The sequence below is a fragment of the Triticum dicoccoides genome, chromosome 3B (genome assembly GCF_002162155.2).
Source record: "Triticum dicoccoides isolate Atlit2015 ecotype Zavitan chromosome 3B, WEW_v2.0, whole genome shotgun sequence".
Taxonomy (NCBI): Eukaryota; Viridiplantae; Streptophyta; class Magnoliopsida; order Poales; family Poaceae; genus Triticum; species Triticum dicoccoides.
Window position 1 is genome coordinate 97597902 of NC_041385.1, and position 19296 is coordinate 97617197.

At 44.7% G+C, this 19296-nt stretch overlaps 3 protein-coding genes and 1 pseudogene across 4 annotated transcripts; 2 read left to right on the top strand and 2 right to left on the bottom strand.

Moving 5' to 3' along the window:
- The first annotated feature begins 433 nt into the window (after positions 1–433).
- Positions 434–2782, top strand: LOC119274996. The gene is made up of 4 exons (XM_037555770.1): positions 434–732; positions 948–1106; positions 1244–2269; positions 2359–2782. Exons 1-4 carry the CDS (start codon positions 485–487, stop codon positions 2444–2446), a joined length of 1521 nt encoding a protein of 506 aa, XP_037411667.1. The 5' UTR covers positions 434–484; the 3' UTR covers positions 2447–2782.
- Positions 2783–4075: 1293 nt separating this feature from the next.
- Positions 4076–10621, top strand: LOC119279356 (annotated as a pseudogene).
- Positions 10622–10853: 232 nt separating this feature from the next.
- Positions 10854–14911, bottom strand: LOC119274997 (WUSCHEL-related homeobox 8-like). The gene is made up of 4 exons (XM_037555771.1): positions 14779–14911; positions 12991–14173; positions 11317–11847; positions 10854–11233 (listed from the first exon to the last, which is right to left on the bottom strand). Exons 2-3 carry the CDS (start codon positions 13271–13273, stop codon positions 11366–11368), a joined length of 765 nt encoding a protein of 254 aa, XP_037411668.1. The 5' UTR covers positions 13274–14173; positions 14779–14911; the 3' UTR covers positions 10854–11233; positions 11317–11365.
- Positions 14809–18728, bottom strand: LOC119274998 (WUSCHEL-related homeobox 8-like). Of its 2 annotated transcripts, none has more exons than XM_037555773.1 (4): positions 18447–18728; positions 17362–17527; positions 15025–15556; positions 14809–14941 (listed from the first exon to the last, which is right to left on the bottom strand). In XM_037555773.1, exons 2-3 carry the CDS (start codon positions 17474–17476, stop codon positions 15078–15080), a joined length of 594 nt encoding a protein of 197 aa, XP_037411670.1. In that variant the 5' UTR covers positions 17477–17527; positions 18447–18728; the 3' UTR covers positions 14809–14941; positions 15025–15077. The 2 variants fall into 2 exon arrangements, with proteins under 2 accessions (XP_037411670.1, XP_037411669.1); XM_037555772.1 differs by having other exon boundaries at positions 18442–18728.
- Between the last annotated feature and the right edge of the window lie 568 nt (positions 18729–19296).

Here is a 19296-nt window from a genome sequence, read left to right on the forward strand (position 1 = left end):
GCATTTTACAAATTCGTGATTTTTTGTTCAAATGCATAAACTTTCTTCTAGCTATCACATTCTTTTTCAAATTCATGAATATTTCTTAAATTCATCAATATTTTTTAATTCACAATTTTTTCGAGAATTTTTCAAATTTGTAAACATCTTTTATTGGAATTTGCAGTCTTTCCATGGCAAGCGCACATCTTTGGAGCTAAACCTGGTCAGTTTATGGGCTCGAGTTTTGTGTTGCAGCCCGAAAGGCTCGCGTGGGGCTCGGGCTTTAATTTTTTAACTTTTCGGGTTGGTATGCGACGGCTGACAAGTAGCATTCATGGGCCGCGGCCCGCCGAGCGTTCCGCGCGAGCGGCTATACGGCTTGCCACAGAAACCCTATTTACTCTCTCCCGAGCGAGCGCCGCCGCCACTCCAGACTTCCCCCACTCGACTTCAGAGGAGCGCCGCCCGCCGCCCGCCGCCCGCTGCCCTCTCCCCCGCCACTATGTCTACGCCCGACGGCCGTAACAGGAGGTCCGTCACGCCACCTTCTGCTGATGAAGAGCTGGGTGTTGAGTTTAAGGATGAGGAATTTCCGACTCTGCAAAAGAGTCTGGGGAAAGTACGTTCCCCGGGAAGTAACAGGCCTTCTCCTCAGCGAGGTGTCCGTATCAGCCCTCCCCAACAAGTTCCTGCTCAGCCCCTCACGCCCGATGAAAGAAGGCAGCGCCAGTTCATGGATGTACTTTTGAAGTAAGTGTATTTCTCGTAACACTATCTTTTTCTCGCAACACTATCTTCAAATATCTGTTGATTCTTATCCAATAGCCACTGAGCAATATCGAGTTAGCCACTGTTTGTTGATAGCTTATTTAAAAATGCAAGAGTAATAAGACTCCATCCAGAATAAATACTCGTCTGCCTAAATGAAAGATCTTATGTGGCATTTTGTTCTTTTTTTGGTGCAGCTGCAATAAGAAGGGAAACAAAAGCTTGTATCAGATCAAGGCTCTTGCTATAGTTCCTTCCAAAGATTACACTTTCCACGTCCAATTTGAGCATGTTCTTGAGAGGGGTTATTTCGACTTGGCAATTTGGATCGTGGAAAGTCTCTCATCTCGCCTAGGGTGAGCGACTTTCTTGAAAACCATTTCCTTTTGTGTCTATGAATGATCATTCATGAGAGATTTGCTTGTGATTTTTTTCAGTTTAAGATCCCGCTCCATTAAATCAATATTCTTATGCCTTTTGTTTTTTGTACCAGTGTGAATTTGCTGAGGCTGACGCTAGCAGATTTCCTGGAGGCGGAACTTCCGGGTCAGATTCCCCGAGTGAGGGAGGATATCTTCTTGATGTTCGTGGGTACTCCAACATCCATGAAGCCATGGTCTCAGTTCTCATCAGAAGATGTGGTGCAATTGGATAGCACCGTGCTGGGAAACACAAATCAGCTTGTGAAAGTTGTGTACTTGGGTCGCCTGGTATACTTTGCTGGCACTGATTATCTCTATGAGGAGTGGAATGCTGGAAAAAGCTGGGGCGGGAAGTTTGAAGCCAAGCATATTCACTTTCTGGAGTACAGAGATGGTAGGGTAGTATGCAGAATCAGTGCTACTCCTACTGCCACAGGAAAGGGTTGTACCTCAACAAACAAGGCACTTGATCTTCAGAAGCTGGTGGCAGAGCTTATCGCGAAGTACAAAATCGGTGATCAGTTGCCTGCAAATTTTGAAGCGCTGAAGCGTGACTTTGAGGCTTTAAATGGTACCTCCATCTCGACAACACCCGTTTTACAGTATCTGCCATATCACGTGGCTATGATGCCGCTTGCTGCAACTGAGTTTCTGACCACAAAGCTTCATACTGTTCTTCAAAGTGTCCGGATGTCTGCGGCAGAGTTCACCGTGTACAGGATTGTGTTTCTTGCACAACCAAATGGTGAACTTGATTGGAGGATTGAGTATTTCGACTCGCCTGACCAAGTTCTTAGGGGGGTGTATCGACATGATAGGAGGGGTACGGTACCTGGTGTGCAGAGACCGGGTCAAGTGAGGGAAGATCCAGCAGGTATTGAGAAGTTCAGGCAGACTAGAGAAGGTAAACTGGGCTACAAACGGCATATTAATATGCACGTGCATCAGCATCTGCCTGGCAGCACTCCAGGGCAGCAAAGGACCCTAACAGATGTGTTCGAGGCTGAGCTGTTTTCCTCAAACAAGAATGATATCCTTGCTGAGATTTCAAGTGAGCTCTTCCGTGGTGAGGACGAACAGATGAGGCTGGCCTCCAAGTAAGTAGACCTCCTCCCTCAATAAACTTTGCAACTACATGTTGGATGCCACTGTTTTGTTAACAGTTTCATCTTTTGTGTGAAAACAGGCTTGGCATCATCTATGAGTCGTACCGGGCGATGAGGTACATTGAGGACAATGTTGCTGCTGCTGGTGCTGATGCTGGAACAGTATGATTGCGAGAAGAGGCATGACGTAGAACGTAGTGGGCGTAGGTAGTTGGTTGTAATGGTATGTCCATGTCTTCGGTGGAGAGGATGAGACTGACAGAGGGCCTTAATTTGTTCTTCTTGTAGTAACTAAGCTGGATCCTGGAGGATGTGCATGCTATGCACACAGCTGGTGGTCAGTTGTTGATTTTGGTGTGCGATGCTGTGGGTGTTTGATGTCTTGAATGGTAGCGCCGTGTCCCATGTCTTATTTTGCTGCCACTGTAGTAACTTGTGGATCCTGGAACCTGGATGATGTGAATGTTTGCACAAATGTTATGTACACAGTTGGTGACTGGTTGATTTTGGTCTGTGGTGGTGCTGGTGGCCATTTGGTCTTTCTTGTGGGGATCTTTTGTTGTTTCATTTATTGAAGTTAGCTGGATATATATCCTGATGATTTGCACGCATCCTTGCAATGAGATTAGTGCACACCATTGGCTGAGGGCTGCCTCGATGGTGCCTGACGTTGCCTTTTGAAACCTCTCGCCACCCATCAGACGCCGAGCTGCGGTGTGTCTGACCAGTGAAGCCTATGGGTGGGTGCCTTCGAATCGATTCATCAACCGAAGCCGGTGGCCAACAACCACATACGGGCGTACTCGTGTGTGTGGCTTGTCAGGTGCGTACTCGTGTGTGTGGCTTGTCAGGTGCGACTATGTGTTGCTTCTGCTCGTCCCGAGCGCCGCCCAGTTCACCCTCCCGAGAGCATGCGCGCCACGCTGCGTTCGCCTGGCCCCTTCCCGGTCTATTTCTTCATGTCTCAGGCCTCCCGTCGAAGCTTCAATCATCCCTCGCTCTCATTTGGGTCCCCTAGGACACGCAAGGCTTCTCCTTCTTCCACCTTTCTTCTCCCGAGCTGCCAGTCTTTCTGTCGAGCACATTGCACGCGTTGAGCTCCGTAGCCACCCCCTCCTCCCCCCGCTTGCCTTGCTGCTCCCCTTGGATTTTAGCCGCGCCACCGTGCTCCTGGAGCACCTGAGGGAGCTCCGGCATGCCCTTATCCGAGTGCCTCTTCCTCTGCTTTGCACACGAGTCCAGCGCGCATGCAAACCACTCCGTGCCCGCACGCTGCACGCTGGCTAACGGCGTCCTGGCACCCTCCTCCCTCGCTGGTCTGAGCCTCGACCTCCTCCCGGGTCTTGGAGCTTGCCTCCGTCGCCCGGAGTCGACAGCCGCGTCCCTCTCTCCGCGGTGGACGCCGCGCATCGAGCGGACGATGTGATCGTCACCAGCCCGGACTGAGAGCCCCCGTGCTCAACTCATGCGTGGGCACCATCCCTGCCTCGCGTCTGCACCTCAAGCCGTGCCCGATTCCACCTGAGTGAGACCGGCCGCGTCCAGGCGTCCAGCTCCAGCACATGACTGCGCCAACCGTCTGTGGTCCAGTCCGTCGCCGTGGCCAATTACCCATCCGGTTCTTCCTCTCCACGGCACTGGCGCGAGCTCACTAACCTCCTGGGAACGGCTCCGGCGGACTCCTTCGCCGTCGCCGTACGGCCACGTCGCCTCCGCCGCTCCATCCGTCCCCACCAACGACGAGGGACAGCCCTGGACTAGAGAAGAAGCCCTCGTCCAGGACCTGCTACTCCTGCCATGAGAACCGCCGCCGTTCACCGCCGGCAACCACCGGCAAGGCTTCTTACCCTGTTCCCTTTGGCTTTCCCACGAACCGGTGATTAACCGAGCAGACAGGCCCCGTTTCCTTTCGGCCACTGACCTACGGGCCCCGCATGCTCGATTCATTTTTAAAACCAGACAGAGTCAGCTGAACAAGTTGTAAGTATTACTATTTGATTATAATAACAATTAAAATTGCTAACTGAATTTACTGCGTTCAAGTGGTTTTTCAATATTACCTGAAAACGAAAACGTGTTTTCTTCTTCAATATTGCACCTCATGGGCTCCGCTTATTATTTTCTTCTTGGACAGGAACCACTTCATGTTCTTTGCATATTTGTTTTTGAGCAACTACAAAAATGACATAACCAGACAGAAAAGTGATATATTTTTCTGCATCGGTGCTTTTCAGGTTGTGCCATTTGGTACCAAACATACGTGAGCTAACTGCTATATTTTTCTGCTTTGGAAGGAATTTTATGTGGAACAATTTGACTGGTAACATCCCGAAAGAGATAGGCAATATCACAACACTTCAATCTTATCATCTTATGTGAGTTCGTCTTATCTAAGCTAACTTTTGTACTCCTTTGTCAGTGTGGACATGAACCAATGGAACTGTTTGTCCTGTCAAGCCACAGAAGTTTAAGCACCGAACCCTGCATGTTGAAAACGACATAACATTTATATCATTTTCCAGCAAAATAAAATAGAGGCCCATGTATCTGATCCAGCATTTGGGGTTAGCATTTGTGTTTTGGTCTCATCTTTTTAATGTTGACAGCACAGTGGTTCAATTCTATTTTTTATTTTTATCTAAAAGCTGCAGTAAATGGGCTTAAATAACGTGGCTTTGGACGTAGCACAAAACCGTCAAATGCATATTTTCTCTCGAATATATATGCACATAAGTTCCTATGCAGTTTCGTATATATCTGATTTTTACCTTGTCTTAGTTAGTGTAGCAGATCTTTGATTATTTTTCATCTTGTCGGCTTGTGGCAATATTTGGTGTGCGTTTTTCCTCGTCTTGTGGCAACATTTATTGTGTGGGTTACATTTCTTACCCTTCTACATTCCCCTTTTGTCGAGAGATAAATATATGTTCTTCAATTCTAGCGTGGAAGATGAGTACAATATCTCTAGATACAAGTAATAAATATTCATAAGATACAAGTAATAAATATTCATAAGAATCTTCATTGCTACTACCTCATTTTTTGCAGAGCTTTGAATGTAATCAACTATCCGGTTCCCTACCAGATGAGATTGGCTATCTCAAGAACTTAAACAGATCACAAATCGACCAAAATCAATTATCTGGACCCATACCTATGTCGTTTGCTAATTTAAAAAGCATGGAGCATCTGTAAGTTCAACAATATTCTCACTTTCATTCCGCTGCTGCCTCTTATTTAAGCACCGTCTTAATCTTGACTCTCCTTTTGACCTTTAGTTACATGAACAATAATTCATTAAGTGGGCAAATTCCATAGGAGTTGTCCAGATTGCCTTGGCTCCATCTGTAAGTGGACCACTGCTTCTATTTTAAGTTCGGCCTTTTCTTTCTCCCTGTTATGCAGTCTAGAGCATGGGTTGTGTTTAAAATTGTTTCATGCTGTTAACTTTGCTGTGCAGGCCTGTGGATACCAATAATTTATCTGGACCTCTTCCTCCAAAATTAGCAGAGACGACTAGTTTGAAAATATGGCACATTTTATATACCCAATGAGACTTCTTTGGCGTAGAGAATTACTTTATTTCAGAATGTGTTCTGGTTTCTTTCAGAGAATATCCGATGCTGGTTGTGTGATGACTACGTTAGTTTTGCTCGTCTGAGAATATTTAGTAATGCTACAAAATTCAGGAGTGTACTTAAATGTTACTTAAATATAATTTGGTTTTGCCTTTCTTGTGTTACTAAACAATACAGCAGCAAATATGTTTCACTCAGAATGTATCTCTTATTTAAGATTATTTTGATACTGCTGTCAGCTAACAGTGCTCATTTCTTATAAGTTATAAATGCATCTTTCTGCTTCTAGTCAGGCTGATAATAATAACTTCAGTGCAAGTTCCATCACTGCTGCATGCAACAACATACGGACACTTTTAAAGCTGCAAGTACAATGCCTTTCCTCATAACGTCCTATCCTTTATTTTAACACTCCCACTGGTGATCTTACATTTGCTTACAGAGAGAGCATTTGAGAAAGAGAGCGATCAAATTAGCACCTTTGGCGATCTTGGAAAACTCCAAAAGAGTAGTTGACAACACTGACACAACTGGCTTCTGCCTCTTTACAAAACTTCAACTCCAAATCTTATTTACACATGGTCAAACAAAGAGAGAAATCATGCTGTGGGTACTGGATAGGACCAAACTTAAAATTCTTCTGTGTATCTAACTATCGCAGCAGGATTGTAATTTCCGTTTCTCGATGTGGATAATTTAGATTTTTAAATCTTGGGCATGGTAGACCGGATCCAAACAAATGCAGACCGGATTCAAACAAATCATTCAGAGTTCAAAGCCGATCGGACCCAAAAAAGAATCCACAGGGGAGACATCTCCACTCACCATCCACCGGAGTGGGGAGGACATTATGCCGACTCTGGTACGTTGCCACCGCCACCACAGTCCCCCCCTCCCAACGTCAACGAGACCGACAGAGGAGAGGGGAGGCCGGCCGGTGATGCGATGGAAGGAGTGCCAGATCAGGACGCACTGAATCCACATCTCTAGAAACCTTTATAATTCTAAATTTCTAGTTACATACTCATCCAAACAGCCCTCAAGGGGAGTAGGTTATTATGTTTCCCTCGAGGGCTGTTTAGATGAAAGACTTTTCTTTTGGGTTTGTTGAGATTTAGTTTAAACAAAAAGTAAATCTCTAGTATTTTTTTATCATACTTAAATTCGAATAGAGATATATGTTCAAGTTCGTAATCCTTTTTCATGTCACCAGGAGTCTTAGGAATTGCAGTTTGCAAGGAGTTATTGGCATACCTGAACTTGGCTATTTGTAAGTCCAGATCAAGATGAATGCTGCACTTTCTCTTCATTCTTACTATTGTTGGCATCCTTCTATCAGAGATTATCCTTTGTTTGTTGTTCATAGCTTTGCTTAGAATATATTTCTAAGTAATTTTCTTTCAGTAAGAAAACCACCCCTCCTATTATATAGTTCGCCTTTTTCTTTCTTTCTTTTCTTTTATTGTTGTTGTACTTTCGTGTCATCTTGGCGATGCGATCTTAGATGCGTGTCCGAAAAAAAAGATATCCATGAGATTATTCTGCATCTCTTTGCTAATTCTGGCATGCACTTTCAGGGATCTTAGCTGGAACCAACTGACAGGATCTATAGCAGCCGATAGACTCGCTTCAAATATCACCACAATGTATGTGGCTCTTTGTAACCAAACTAACTTCTAGTTTCTGTCAGTGAGTTATCGCATAATTTTCTGAATGGAACTATTCCGGCAAACTTCTCCGGCTGCCTAATCTTCTATTCTGGTAAGTAACGTTTAACTTAAAGCACTGCTCGAATCCTTAACTCTGCTTTTCTGTAGTGCTAGGTAACTTTTCATGCCATTGAAGATGAATGCTTTCCCTATTGAACTATAGATTAGTACCATGTTCTTTCTCAAAACAAATAGCGAGTGAAAAAAACAGGTTTGCGAAAACTGATACTAGTGTGTCCGTGTTCTCCAGATTTGTGGAGGTTTTTCCTTACCTTGTGGTAAAAACCTTTTGTCATTTTCTTGTAAATTAACTTGCTTTTCTTCTTAACGAAGGTAAGCAAAATTTTGCACATCCTCTAGTTTGTTATACTAGTTTGCTACTTATTTTGTGAGAAATATATGAAGATGCCATTTTACAAGTCATTTGAAGCAAATAGTCTTGACGGTGCTGTTCCATCAGCAATATGTTTGTCATATGCATGTGTAATGTTTTTTTATATAATGCAGGAACTTTGAAAGCAACTTCCTTGACACAATTCCAGCTGCATCTGAGCCTCCAAAAGCTGTCATTGTACTGTATGTTCTTTGCCTTGGAAAATTTCCTTGTCAGTTTGCACTTGTATATTGAGCCTCCACAAGCAACTGTATTTGGATGAGCCTCCAGAAGCAACTGTATAGTTTGCTGGGAATATGCAAATTTCATTGCTATTACGAGTGCATAGAGAATAACCAATAATACGGAAAAATATAATATTGATCACAGGAGCTTCATAAATCAAATCATTTCTCTTTCTGGTGTGACAAATAACCGTTGCAATCATTATTCTGCAGGCTTTCTGGAAACCCCGCATGCGACAATCCAGCTCGAAGCGGGACTTTGTCAACCCCAATCTGGAAATGAAGCACAAGTTACTATAGAGTGTGCTTCTTTCTCAACGGATAAAATTTACGAATACAATCCATTATCTCCTATATACCTTGCATTTGTGCTGCGCCTCTTGGAGTTTGATATAGGCTGAAAGAGTCAAGGGATCTCAGACTTCCGCTCCTACAACCTATGTATTGGACCTGAGTATTTACTAGCTATACATTGAACGGTACACATGGGAGGCTGATCCTAGACTGAATATGTATTTGAAGCTATTCCCGAATAACACTAATTTATTCACCATGTCGGAAGTTGTGCGGCTCAGGAAATTACTTGCTGGATGGAAGATTACTCTGTTAGACATTTTCGGCCCTTACGAGCTTCTCAATTTTACGCTTGGTTTCTATGCAGATGGTATGTAGTATTTACTTTGCACCAAAGGATGCCATTCATAATTCTACCATATTAAATAAATAGTTGAAATGTGTGGTCCTTACGTATATTTTTTTTGCCAAGACAGGTGATAGCAGAGCTTCTGTGGCTGTTTTAATGCTAGTAGAATCATAAATCCATGAATTATTAATTTGATTCTCCTAGCATATGGAATATGCGGTATATAGTTCATACGAGTTTAGTGTTATTATGTTAAAAATTGATAAACTATTGTACACAACATAATGATTCTTAGTTATTTCTTTGTCTTCTTCCAGCCTGTATGCCATGATTTTTTATTGTGTTTTTTATAAGGTTTTTTTGAGGAATTTTATAAGGTAATTTCTTAACAACATAATTTGAAAGTGCGACTACCCTTGTTCGTATCCCTAGAATTTCTCAAAGAGGGGGTCCTTCACAAGGGGCTCACGATGGTAAGGGGGATTGGGGAATTTACGATCCATACCCTAATATATGTCTCCTAGGGTTCATGGGAACCCAAACTCTCCTAAGAGATGGGAGGAACCAACCACAGAAATGGAAAATTGCCAAGATCTTTCCAAAGGGCATACTAACTTAAGGAGGAGCCAGTACATACTTTTTCTTACTTTAAAATTTACTACACGCATACTGGTACTTTAATACTCTATCCAGCTTTATGATCCACTTGTTCTTTTGCCGCTTATTTTATTTTATTTTTTCGCAGAATTTCCAAGAGAGGTGTCATCGGTTTTAAAAAAGGGCACACTAGCTGGGATTTTAGCAGGAACAATTATTGCTGCTATTGCAGTTTCTTTGCTTTCTACATTTGAGAAGACGTTCAAAACACGAACAGTTTCAAGGCCTTCATGTAAGTCAGTATATTCCTTTAACAAACAGTTTTTATGTGCTACACATAAAAACCTTGCTGTCTGACAAATTAGAAATGCCTTGCTGCTTTATCTGGTAACTAGTAGTAACATATAGGAACCCGTCAAAAAAGTAGTAACATATAGGAGCATCATTTTTTTTTTAAGTCGGAAGCTACTCGATCGGTCTTTCTGTAATACTGGAAACTGGATTTAAACTGTGAACATATTATATCAGCCTCATCCAAATACATTAGATTCGAGTTCTAAAGAGACATCATCTGATATGTTTCAACTCTACAGCAAAGTAAACTTTAAAGTTACAGTAGACATTAAATTCAATCTACAACAACTTAAGAAGTAGATAATTTTGCAGTACTGTTGAGGTTTTCTGTCAAGGTTGATGGTGTGACATCTTTCACGTTGGAAGAAATGGCTACAGCGACAAATAATTTCAATGATTAAGCTGAAATTGGTCAAGGAGGTTATGGGAAAAATCCATAAAGGAAATCTAGATGATGGAGCAACCATTGCAATCAAACGAGCACATGAAGATTCTCTGCAAGGCTCAAATGAATTTTGCAGTCCGGTTCCGTATGTGGAAGGAACATTGCCAGCTCATATCTCCACTGTTGTTGAGGGTACTCCGGTAAGTCTTATTACACCTAGTAATGTAGCAAGAACTGCACTCACCATGATCTAGTTACTGCTGTTCCATGCAACACAATATCGAACTTGTTTTCTTTTGGCAGGGCTATCTTGATCCAGAATACTTTCTAACAAATAAATTGACAGAAAAAAGTGATGTTTATAATCTTGGTGTTGTGCTTCTTGAAATATTAACTGGGATGAAGCCAATCCAGTTTGGTAGAAACATCGTTAGAGAGGCACAGAGATTCCCACCCTGATCCGTATTTGAATGTACATGATATTCACATTTGGGCTGTATGTAGACCACGGACAGGGTACATAATATTACATTTAGCTTTCGAATCTTTTCTGGCTGTTCGGTAAGAGTGTCAGCGATTCAGTAGAATTTTATCAGTTAACTGTTTTAACCCGATCCTTATTAATGTAGGTAAAGGCGGAGCAATGTGTGAACTCCGTGGATTTTTCTATGATTTCTGACCATATTCCCCGAAGAGCAATGTGTGTGCAATAATCACTGGTTCTTACAGGCTTACACTGTAACACTGAGTCTGACATAAACGAATACCCAGAACAGCTTACCTACTAAAACTGCAAACCGTGAGCGTGCATACAGACACCTTGAAGAAAATATATATAGGCTAAGGGCAAATGATACTATATCAGCTTCTCAAAACTATTTCCACGAGAAAATCAAACGAATTCCACTCGAGCTAAATTACTCTCAGGAGGAGGTCAACAAGACCGTGATAACCAACGCATGCTGCCTTTTTTTACAGGGGTATGTTGTCAAAGTGCGACAAACCAAACCACGTGTCACCCAGACATGTCGAAGCTTTCGCCCGTCTGGTACTGGAAGAACTGGTCGATTCCTGCACACACCAACCAATATCAGATCAAATTCAGTAGGTTTTTCAGTGGAGTTATACTGAGATATGGTGTTTGCTCAACATACTTGGATTCAACATGACATTCTCATAGAAGGACATCTAGACCAGACCACCCTACGACCTTGAGGTGTCGTTGCTGGACCCATACATCATTGGACCACGGACCTGCTCACGCTCTGCTGCGTCGAAGTGGCGGTGCATCTCTGAGATCCTCTCAGGGTTGTGAGCTCTCACAGCCATGTTCTGCTGCTGTGACCCATCTGATCTAGGCTTCTTGTCGGTCAGGGACTCCTCATCCCCCTCGGCTTCGGATTCAGCGTTATTTGGTAGAGAAGAAGCTGCTTGCTTCCGCTTCGAGCGTGCACGTCTGTTTTGGAACCAGTTGTAGACGTTGGTCTCCGAGATCTGGCCATGCTGCGAGAGCTCCGCTGTGATGTCTTTTATCTTCTGCTTGCTTGGTGTTCCATTTCCTTGGTTGAAAACGATCTCGAGGATCTGCAGCTGCATCTGGGTTGGTGTCCATCGCTGCCTCGCTGTGATCTTCTGGCCTCCATGAACCATTAGAGGATCACAGTACAGATTACCAAGACTCATACCTGAAAGAAATAAAGAGATCTTAGTTGACTACACAAAGAAAATAAACTAAATGCTAAAATACAATAGACCAAGAGAAAAAGTGAGAATGTGCAGAGGCTCAGCAAACTGTATTTCGGGAGCTTGTCTAAAACAACTCCTGCCATAGGTCCGTGTTTCAGGAGTGCCATAAAAGCACAATCTTTCAGCGGTACTTGTGAATTATCATAAAAATATATCCTAGGATGGTTCAAAAATTACTAATGTTTCAGTACCAAATGGGCAAGTGTGCAAATCGTATGTAAGTCGTAAAATTATTGGGATGACAGAATAAGAATTAGTGTTGGACCCAGTAGAAAGATAATTAGGTACGTAACATGCTATGAAATTCCTGCATGTCAGAATTGAGGAACCATTCGCGTGATGGTTGAATCTCTCACATCAGAGTATGGGAGGAGAGATGTTGTACTACTCCGCGCTCTTTTGTAGCTCAATGGATATGCAGGCAGAATTGAGGAAGAAAAAATGTGGGCCTTTTTGAGTGAGGGAGCTCGCTGGCGGAGTGCGGCTTGAGGTGAGGAGGTCCGAGATGTCATGGCGGGGCGAGGATGAGGTACGTAGGGCAACAGCAACTGCGGCGGGCGGCCGAGGACTGAGATGGTGGCGGCGGCGGCCAAGACGCATGTATGTAAGTACAATTCTGCGAGAGGACCCCATAGTCATAGACATCGGCGCACGCCGTTTCATATTCTCCTTCTCGTTTGAAATTTTGCACAGAAAAAGAACAGATTTTGTGAAAAATAAACCCTTTCCCTCCTCATTTGTTAAAATAAAAGCACAACTAACAAAGCCAACAGATAAAAAAGAGTCTACAACAACAAATTCTAGCTAGTTCTAGAATGAACAGACATGCATGTTAAGAAAAAGAAATTTGTCAACAGTTAGGAAATCTCGTTGTCACCAAGATAAAGGCGTCGGTCGGTCGGTTTTCAAGTCATATATGAACTTGTACTACTTATAATGAACCAACATATTGATTGACCTCATATGATAAGATTAAACTAGGCTCATGCCATGGTATACATCGATCTCAAATGAATTTGAGCAATACATATTGATCGACCATATGTTATCATTAACAGGGAGGGGAGGCGATGGTACAGTACCTGCAGCAGCTGGCATGAGATAGCTGGAGATGCTGGTGGCCATGTAGGAGCTGGGTCTTTGCATGTCGAATTCCTGCACGTCCAGCAGCGTCTTCTGGTTGAGGTCAAGAGCAATCACCTTCGACGTCCTGGTGTTGGTGTTTTCGCTGCTGGCATTGGTCAAGAGGTAGAGGACGCCATCACTGTGGGAGCTGAGGATGGGGTTGGAAACAAAGAGAGACTGGGGCAGGTTGTAGCCGTGGATATCTCCAGAATGGATCTCGTGCTCCTGCCGGAAAAACATGGCGTCCAGACCGCCATTGAGCCCCTCCAAGGTCCACGTGACCACCGTCCAGCCGCTAGGCGTTTGCGAGCGCGGGCTGGGTTCGGCGTGGACCTGAAGGTCGACGAACCTGATGATGCCCCGGAACGGCGGATGGTGATGACCTTGCTGGACACAAAGTCGTCAGGCGGCGGTGGCTGTGGAGAGGCAGTGGGCGTGCGTCTCCACCGAGGGTCCTTGGAGTCGTAGGTGCACAGGTAGTATCCGGAATGGCCGGGGTGGAAAGGGTCGTAGGCGAGCGCCGCGATCCTGTAGGCATCACAGGCATCATCCTTGGGGCTGTTGCTGTGGTAACGCAAGACACCGATACTGCCGGTAGGGAAGCAGCGAGTTCCAAAAGCTGGCAGCATGTCGGGTTGGGGCCGCGGGAGCCGGGTGAGCTCCGGCGACCCCGCCGGCGAGGCTGCTGCCTGGTAGAGGAAGTAGTCGTAGTTGCTGTTTTCGCCGTAGAAGGCACGGTTGTGGCCGTGGCAGAGGGTGAGGAGGGCAAGGTCGCCCGCCGTGGCGATCATCCAAGGCTCGCGGACGAACAGGCGGGGGGCGTCTTCTTGTTCCCGGTGCTCGTCGTCGGCGTCGTCGGTGCGGTTAGCGGAGCAGCAGAAGTAGGAGACGCGAGGCGGCGGCGCCATGAACAGGCTCACCTGCATCTCCACCTTCACCTCCCTGCCGCGCAGGTTCCTCCGGAATCGATGGCAGGCGGAGGTATGGTTTTTCTGGTGGTCTTTCTTGTCGACCATGTAGGCGGATCTGTCGAGGAGGGCTTCCCCCCAGTCCCACTCCCACTCCTCCGGCGCCGCCGCATCGTACGCGGCCGGCGGATGCAGCGAGGCTTCGTGGTAGCCTTTGAGCGACATGGTGGACCTGGATATCACACAGACGACACAGGGTATTTAGATTAGAGGGGAGAATAAGGAGGAGAATAAGGTCGTAGTCGGAGCCGGATTCAGGTACAAAGACGAGTCAGAGAGGAAACTGACTATTTGTGTTCCAAGTTCCTTGCAACTTGATTATAACTACTAGTACAAAGTTGATTTTGATAAAATATTACAAATGAGATATGCAGTGAGTTTTCGCCATGCAGTGTACTGTACAACACAATTTTGGCATGTTATGTACTCGTATATATAAGTGTTTGCCATGATGTATACTCCCTCCGTCCCAAAATAGGTGTCTCAAGCTTAGTACAACTTTGTACTAGAGTTAGTGCAAAGTTGAGAAACTTATTTGGGGACGGAGGGAGTGCAAAACAACAACTTACGATCTGCTACTATAAAAATGCCAAGAAAATCATGCCATCATAAAAATTGCCATGGGAAGTACTAGTAAAGAGGCAAAACTTAAGTTTTGCCGTATGGTTAATAATAAACATGATGGCAAATATATATGCTAAGGGCAAATGATACTATATCAGCTTCTCAAACTACTTCCACGAGAAAATCAAACGAATTCCACTCGAGCTAAATTACCCTCAGGAGGTCAACAAGATCATGATAACCAACGCATGCTGCCTTTTTTACAGGGGTATGTTGTCAAAGTGCGACACACCGAACCGCGTGTGTCACCCAGACGGATCCCACCCAGACATGTCGAAGCTTTCGCCCGTCCGGTACTGGAAGAACTGGTCGATTCCTGCACACACCAACCAATATCAGATCAAATTCAGTAGGTTCTCCAGTGGAGTTATACTGAGATGTGGTGTTTGCTCAACATACTTGGATTCTGACATGACGTTCTCGTAGAAGGACATCTGGCCCAGACCGCCCGACTATCTCGAGGTGTCGTTGCTGGACCCATACATCGTTGGACCACAGACATGCCCACGCTCTGCTGCGTCGAAGTGACGGTGCATCTCCGAGATCCTCTTGAGGTTGTGAGCTCTCACAGCCATGTTCTGCTGCTGTGACCCGTCTGATCTAGGCTTCTTGTCGGTCGGGGACTCCTCATCCCCCTCGGCTTCGGATTCGGCGTTGTTTGGTAGAGAAGAAGCTGCTTGCTTCCGCTTCGAGCGTGCACGTCTGTTCTGGAACCAGTTGTAGATGTTGGTCTCCGAGATCTGGCCATGCTGCGAGAGCTCCGCTGTGATGTCTTTTATCTTCTGCTTGCTTGGTGTTCCATTTCCTTGGTTGAAAATGCTCTCGAGGATCTGCAGCTGCATCTGGGTTGGTGTCCATCGCTGCCTCGCTGTGATCTTCTGGCCTCCATGAACCATTAGAGGATCACAGTACAGATTACCAAGACTCATACCTGAAAGAAATAAAGAGATTTTAGTTGACTACAAAGAAAATAAACTAACTGCTACAGTAGAATAGACCAAGAGAAAAACTGAGAATGTGCAGAGGCTCAGCAAACTGTATTTCAGGAGCCTATCTAAAACAGCTCTTGTCATAGGTCTGTGTTTCAGGAGTGTGTCATAAAAGCACAATCTTTCAGAGGTACTTGTGAATTATCATAAAAACATATCCTAGGATGGTTCAAAAATTATTGCAAGGCTTACAAGATGTTCACAGAAGTTGCTAACTAGAAGAAAAAAATACATGCTTGAGATTTGAAGGAATCTAGCTAGTTGACTTGAGAGTAAGGTATCAACTAATGTTTCAGTACGAAATGGCAAGTGTGCAAAACGTATGCAAGTCGTAAAATTATTGGAATGGCAGAATAACAATTAGTGTTGGATCCAGTAGAAAGATAATTAGGCAAGTAACATGCTATGAGATTCCTGCATGTCAAGCTTACATTCTGCAGAATATCAGAAGATTGCGGAACAAATGGTGGAGCACACGGGAACATGGCACAAATCATAAATGGTCCCACATGACAATCTTGTGTCCCTATTTCATTTATTTTGCAGCATTTAAGGTCCTCTCTGGATCTTATTGTAATGTTCCCACAGTCCCATTAATAAAAGTATAAAACTTAACACATACTGCCCACGCCCCATGGTGACTGATCATACAGTTTTGTACAGTGTGACATAAACAACAAGGCCATAGCCATAACCTAGAGCAAATAAATTCTCCCAATGTATGGTGTGAGCCCAACCTGTTGTCATCATAATAAGTTACAAAATTAATGATCTGGCACTTTCTTGTACTAATTTCTATGGTATTCAGCTTACTTTCACAGGAACATGGAAATAACAAATGCAAGGAGTATGGTTTCGCAACAAGCTGTGCAGTAAATTTTGCAGTCATTTCCGTAAGAGAATGCCAGTTAGTAAGACCTCAGAAAACTGAATTGATTTTGCACTGTGATTTAGAAAAATTAGGAGCCCCGCCCTCCCATGCATGCCCACTCGACAGCTAGTCTTATTTGGCACATCTGTTCTTTGCTCTTTTCATTCCTCTTTCTTGCAGTTATGTATTTATTGTAGGGTTTTGTAGTCGAGCTTTTGCTCTTGTTGGTCTGCGCCACCAATGGAGTGTTGCTTGCAAGTGGGTATAATTTAGGTAAGTAAGGGAGTGCTTTCAATGGCCTAATAACACAATCTCTCAAATGTCTCGTTACATTCATCAAGAGGATGCCAATTCCTATCTTGAGGAGTTATGAGTATGCTAAACAAAGAAGACACATTAACAGGACCCTGCATAATTAATGATAGAAGATGACACACCATGAACCATATCTTACCACCGGTCCCCTGCATTACCATCACAATCTCAACCAATCTATAACAAGTTAACAACACCAGATAATCTCAAAGGATGGTACATAGCCACAACTAAGCATCTACTAGCATGAATAGCAATGTGTGGGGCTTGCTCATGCATGAATTGGCAAACAGCTAAAAGCAGCATTCTCACCAAGAAATTGGTAAAATGGATAAACAGATCCTAATCATCATACTACCTATTCCATCAGCTCATAAGAAAGTACTACTAGTACTTTTACAGATCCGACAAAGCCTTGAACTTTACTCAGATAGAAACAACGCTGCGTCCTTGAAAGAAAAGGAGGGAGAGAGACAGAGAGAGAAAGCCTTTTACTCTCTTTACACAGAAAGAGTAAACCGAGCCGTCAAGTGTGTGTAGTTGGTGTACGGGTGTGCATACCTGCAATGGAATCCTGGTGCGCCGTGAGGGCGCGGTGCATCTCGACGAGCTGCTCGCAGATGGTGGCGTAGATGGAGATCTGCTTCCGGAGCACCTCCATCTGCTCGTCCGTCATCACCTTGACACAGTGGCGGAGCCAGGATTGGCTGATGCACCGGGCAAGAAACTAAGGGGAAAAAAACCAGTTTCAAGGCAACAAAAAGTCAAGCTATGTTGCATAACTCATAAGAAATCGTAACAAAAATGGTAGTTGAATCAGAATACGCTGGTAATGGAAAAGGAGTGGGGAAAACTCAACTTTGTTTGTTTTGCAATGTAACGGTATACAAGTACAGTGCAATGTTCAGTTTAGAAAACAGTTAGGAAAATCTTTTCTGAACAGCAACTCTGCATTACCTTGAAATTGGATCCAAATCCAAAACAAATAGATGAAAAAGAACAGAATTGCACATGTAAATTGCCAGGCATCCAAGATTTGCATGGGAGAACCTACATGCGAGCGACTCGCTCGACCCGGTAAAGGTTTTTGATTCAGCTGGGGAGTGGGCGGTATCAACCATGAGCTATGATGTAAACAGATTACATGGGACCTGATTACAGGCCATGTGAAACAAACGCATGTGAAGCTTTCAAATTACGGTGTAATCAGTTAATGGGCCGAAAATCTCGAACCAAACATATCCATAGAACTGAAGATCATGTTTCAATCCAGGCAAATGGCTATATGTTTGAGGCCAGCAGCAACAGAAAAGAGATAAATGCATTTCTTTGTATTTCAGCATTTGATAAAGACATCAATCTTTGTTGTAATGCAAATATAAAGGCAATCACTGAAGAGACCACACTACACATACAAAATATAGCAGCAACCAGGAGCAACCATCAGTACTAGTGGTACTTTGCAAAATCAGGACAGAACACATCCAGATAAAAAATTATACTACTGCTCATGCTCGGAGGTGCCACTAGTACATAAAGATCAAAGCACATCCAGGCCAAAGCACAGCCACACTACCAGCAGCAGTGCAGCACCTAATAGCAAGTCTGAAAATTTTGCAAAGAATCGGAGAAGATCGTCACCTTACCGGACGAGCTCATGGCCACGGCCTGGGAGGTGGGGAGGGGAAACGGGGGGCCTTCCGCCGGAGTGGGGTCTCGGCCGGAGTAGGCAGTCGGCCGCCAGAGTGGGGCGTCGGCTGCTGCTGGAGACAGGGAGCGGGCGGCGCGATAGGGAGGAGCAGGGCGGTAGATGGGGACTACCCGCCGGCCATGCAGATTCGCCGGAGAGAGCCGCGGCGAGGAGCAGCGCAGAAGGGGACCGGCGGCGGCGGAGGCTTGCTGCGGAGGGCAGGGTGGGGTTCGCGTGTTTTTTCTTCGGCGTGGGGGTCGGGTGTGACCGCGGGCCTGGCAGTGGCATTAATATGATCATCAAACAACAGAGACATTTCACTATACCCCTTCGGCTTTAAGTTTTTTAAGGCAACCCCTTCGGGTTAAGTGGAAGTTGCGCGAAGCACCCTTGCCCAGCTTTTTCTCGTTGCGAAAGCGTGGTGAAAATAATGTAAGTTAAGTCATGCGCCTAAAACGAGTTTTTTTTTCGACTTATGACTTATTTTCACAATAAACTCCTAAAAGCCTCAAATCGGGATTTGGGAATTGAGAGAGTATGAGATGTGAGCTACCTTTGTTGCTGCTACTAAGCGGAATGCCAAAGGGCGCAGGGCGCTGGGGTTATTCCTTCTCGAGACCTGACTAGAGGGACGTCGAACGAGGTCGACGCCTCGCTGTAAGCAGTGGCTCACAGGCGATCGGCGATGGAGCAACGCAGAAGGCAAGCAGCGCACGCAAGAGAGGCAAGGAGATTTGAATGAAGCGTTACATGGGCCTAGGGATGTTGGGCTCGAGAGGGTGGGCCGGCGAGCCGTGTAATACTTG